Genomic DNA, 3,549 nt, shown 5'->3' on the forward strand with positions numbered 1-3,549 from the left:
TAACAATTAAAAGTAAATAAGTTTTATTTATCGTTAATATTACATTCCATTTATTAATATTAAAGTAACTATTGGTTCAATAAAATTTGTGTTATCATACGTATATATTTAACGCTACCGTATATTTAATCACGCATTATTAATTTTTTAATTATGCTACTATGTAATATTTTTTTTATTGTATTTTGAACTGCATTGATAATTGTACCTTGTTAATATACCAAAACTACTCGTCAATTAAATAAATTTTTCGTTAATGCTATGCCCGCAGAATATCTCGTTGATCAAACATGTCTTTCTGTAAATTATTGGGGTATTTCGTTTTATGTATAATGTTCCTTGTTTCATCGAATGTAAACAAGGATAAATGAAGCATCATGCTCATTATGCACTTTTAATCTATGAGCTTACACACTTAAAAAGCAGTATATAATAGAGAAATTCAAATTAATCTTACACTACTATAACTTTCAAAATTTCTGTACATTTTTCTCCAAATTATATTGACGACGGAAAGAGAAGAGGTTTTCTTATCAACAATGGAATATATCATTTTATTCCAATTTACTACAGGAGACAACACGACGACATAAAACAATACAGCATATTCGCCCGATTTGTGTCAACTGACACAACAATTGGTCTGCTACATGGCGCTGAGATTAAAATTAATCATAATTCTGATGATGCAAATTGAAAAGAATTATGATTCCAACCAAACTGAAAAATATTAAATAAATCCACTATTACATATAATGTAATAAATAATATAATACTTATAAAATAATTATAGTTTTAGATGTAAAATCTCGATTCTTGTCATAACAACCAGAAATTCTTTCTAATTGTTATGACAAAATCCGAGATTTTGGTTTAAGTAAAATGCATTTACTTATATACGCGCGCGCGAATCATATTGAAAATCAAACGAACTTACCTGTAAGTGAAGTTTGATTGAAATTATATGAGAAGCCTCGTTCGAGAAGATTACAACTATGTAGTACCACTCCGTGCCGCTCGATGTCACAACGTTCAGAGTCTAACCTAAAAAGTTCCCGCCCCCCGCAAAGGCCATCTTGCTTACTCATATTTTAGAGTTACGCTGCAAAATTACCTGCTTGTTCTTTGTGGTGGGTTTTTTTTTTTTATATATATAGGGCGGGATTGTAATCTTCTCGAACGAGGCTTCTCATATAATTTCAATCGAACTTCACTTACAGGTAAGTTCGTTTGATTTTCATTTATACTTCGAAGCCTTGTTCTCGAGATTACAACTATGTAGTTATTTAGAGTGCAGGTAATTTTTCCGGCCTTATATTTTCTGCTCTATTTAGTAACTTTATTATCCAAATTTGCTACTACCTGGATATGATTAGTGTTTTACCTCTTAATTTTTATTTATAATTATTATTTTGATATAATTCGTCATACAAGCAATGTCATACTTAGATTTACACGCTACCCTTTCTTATTACGAAATTACTGCTCTTGCAAATTTGCTGTTTGTTGATGTAATTGGTCGATTATAAAATCTTGCAAAAACGGACGACCCTGTCGACCATCCTGCGGTTTTTCTTATTGTTTCAATGTCTACCCCACTAGCGTAAGCTGCAGACGTTGATGCATGTCTGGTTAAATGTAGATGAAAAAAGAGATATATCGATACCGCATTTTCCTAACACTGACTTTATCCAACGGCTGATTGTTTGTGTAGATACTGATCGATGTGGTTTATTAACCGCAACGAACAATCTTTTTTTATCCCCTCTTAAGGGACCTGTCCTTTTAACATATTCTAACAGTGTCCGGGCTATACATAATTCTCTTTTTTGATCGAAAAAGGGTACAATTAATAATGGTTGTGCTCTGCCTGGCCTTGATGTTTTCAGTCGATCGAGTATTTGAATTTCCAATCCGTCCTTTGTCTGATTGATATTTTCTAAATCAATTGAGGCAAACGTCTGAGCTCTGTGGGCTGTACCTAACGCTAACAGAATTATAGTTTTTTCTGTTAGTTCTCGCAGATTTAAACTCTCTACTGGATACCATGTTTTTACTTTATCCAAAACAATACTTGGATCCCATGTGGCTGCATATCTCGATCCTATAGGTTTTAAATTTGCCACACCCCTCAAAAATCTACATACCATCGGATCTTCACCAATATTATTATGTGAAACTAATGATATTGCTGACCGAAAGGAATTTAAGGACCCGTAGGACGCTCCCTCACTAAACATTTTAGTTAAAAATCTTAAGAGCTTATTTGCTGAAATTTGGTATGGATTCTCTTTATGGATTGCACAGAAAGACCACCATTTTTTTTTTAATCCCGAGTTATACTGCTTCCAAGTATTATCTGATATTGATGCGAGAAGAATTTCGATTGTATCTATCGGAATGTTTCTTTTTAAATACGATCTCCTGACACAATCCCTGCCAGAAGTGTAATTTTCTGAGCTATTGGATGTCGCCTCGACCTGTAAGGAGATAGAAGTAGATTTTGAGACGGCTCAAACCTGAGAAGTTTTCCGATTAATATGCTTTTAAACATTGGGTACCACGGTTGACTCTTCCATTCCGGGACCACCATGATACCCATTGCTTTGTCTTGAATTATTTTATTCAATGTTCTCAAAATCATAGAAAATGGTGGAAAAGCATAGAAAAACCACTTCTTCCATGATATGGTAAACGAATCAATCACCCATGCATTTGGATTGTTTTCCCAAGTACAATATCGAGTACATTTTTTATTTCTTTCTGACGCGAACAAATCTATATCCGGATATCCGAGAACATTAACTATTTTTTCAAATGCAAATTCCGCGATCTCCCATTCTGTGTCTATATTTTTTATTCTTGAAAGCCTATCTGCTATCACATTCTTTTCTGATGGAATATGTACTGCAAACAACCAAATATCTCTAGTTTCGTCCCATTTCCAAATTTCTTTTGCTAAGTGATTAAATTTTTGATATTTTACTCCTCCCATCTTATTGATGTATGAGATGGCGGTCGTGTTATCCACCTTTAGAAGAACATTAGAATTTTCTAGCTCTATTTCAAAATTTTTCAAAGCCAGTTGGATTGCTTTTAATTCTAGAAAATTTATATGCTGTTCTCTTTCTGTTTTATTCCAAAAGCCGTGAATTTTTTTACTACCAAGAACAGCCCCCCAACCAGTCATCGAAGCGTCCGTGTATATAGTCCAGTCAAAATTTGGACTTCTAATGTTACTAACGGATTGCTGAATGTTCCTCTTCCACCAGTTTAAATCGGTCCGTACTTGCTCTGATATTTCCATCTTTTGATCGTAATCGTTTTGGTTATAAATCAGAGCTAATATCTTCTCCCTCTCTAAAGTCTTCAGATAGACCCAGCCATAGTTTACACCGTGGCAAGCCGCCACTAATGTACCTATTAAATTCGCGAACTCTCGTATTTTACACGAACGCATCTGCATAAACTTATCGATTAAACTACTCAATCTTCGTTTTTTGTCGTTAGGTAAACAAACTGTATATGATTCTGAATCTATTTCGAATC

General features: G+C 33.8%; 1 protein-coding gene across 1 annotated transcript; it reads right to left on the reverse strand.

The window, feature by feature from the left end:
- Nucleotides 1–1,598: 1,598 nt before the first annotated feature.
- LOC108758512 (uncharacterized) lies at nucleotides 1,599–3,460 on the reverse strand. The gene is made up of 2 exons (XM_018503509.1): nucleotides 2,708–3,460; nucleotides 1,599–2,480 (listed from the first exon to the last, which is right to left on the reverse strand). The coding sequence occupies exons 1-2, from the start codon at nucleotides 3,458–3,460 to the stop codon at nucleotides 1,599–1,601; spliced, it is 1,635 nt and encodes a 544-aa protein (XP_018359011.1).
- Between the last annotated feature and the right edge of the window lie 89 nt (nucleotides 3,461–3,549).

Source organism: Trachymyrmex cornetzi, unplaced genomic scaffold (genome assembly GCF_001594075.2).
Source record: "Trachymyrmex cornetzi isolate Tcor2-1 unplaced genomic scaffold, Tcor1.1 scaffold1581, whole genome shotgun sequence".
Lineage (NCBI taxonomy): Eukaryota > Metazoa > Arthropoda > Insecta > Hymenoptera > Formicidae > Trachymyrmex > Trachymyrmex cornetzi.

What these genes read in the sequence shown, in the direction of transcription:
- LOC108758512 (XM_018503509.1), bottom strand. Translation starts at nt 3,460, where the DNA reads ATGCGTTCGTGTAAAATACGAGAGTTCGCGAATTTAATAGGTACATTA. An exon ending in AAAACAATCCAAATGCATGG is followed by an intron (nt 2,481 to 2,707) that starts GTGATTGATTCG and finishes ATCTCCTTACAG; the next exon opens with GTCGAGGCGACATCCAATAG.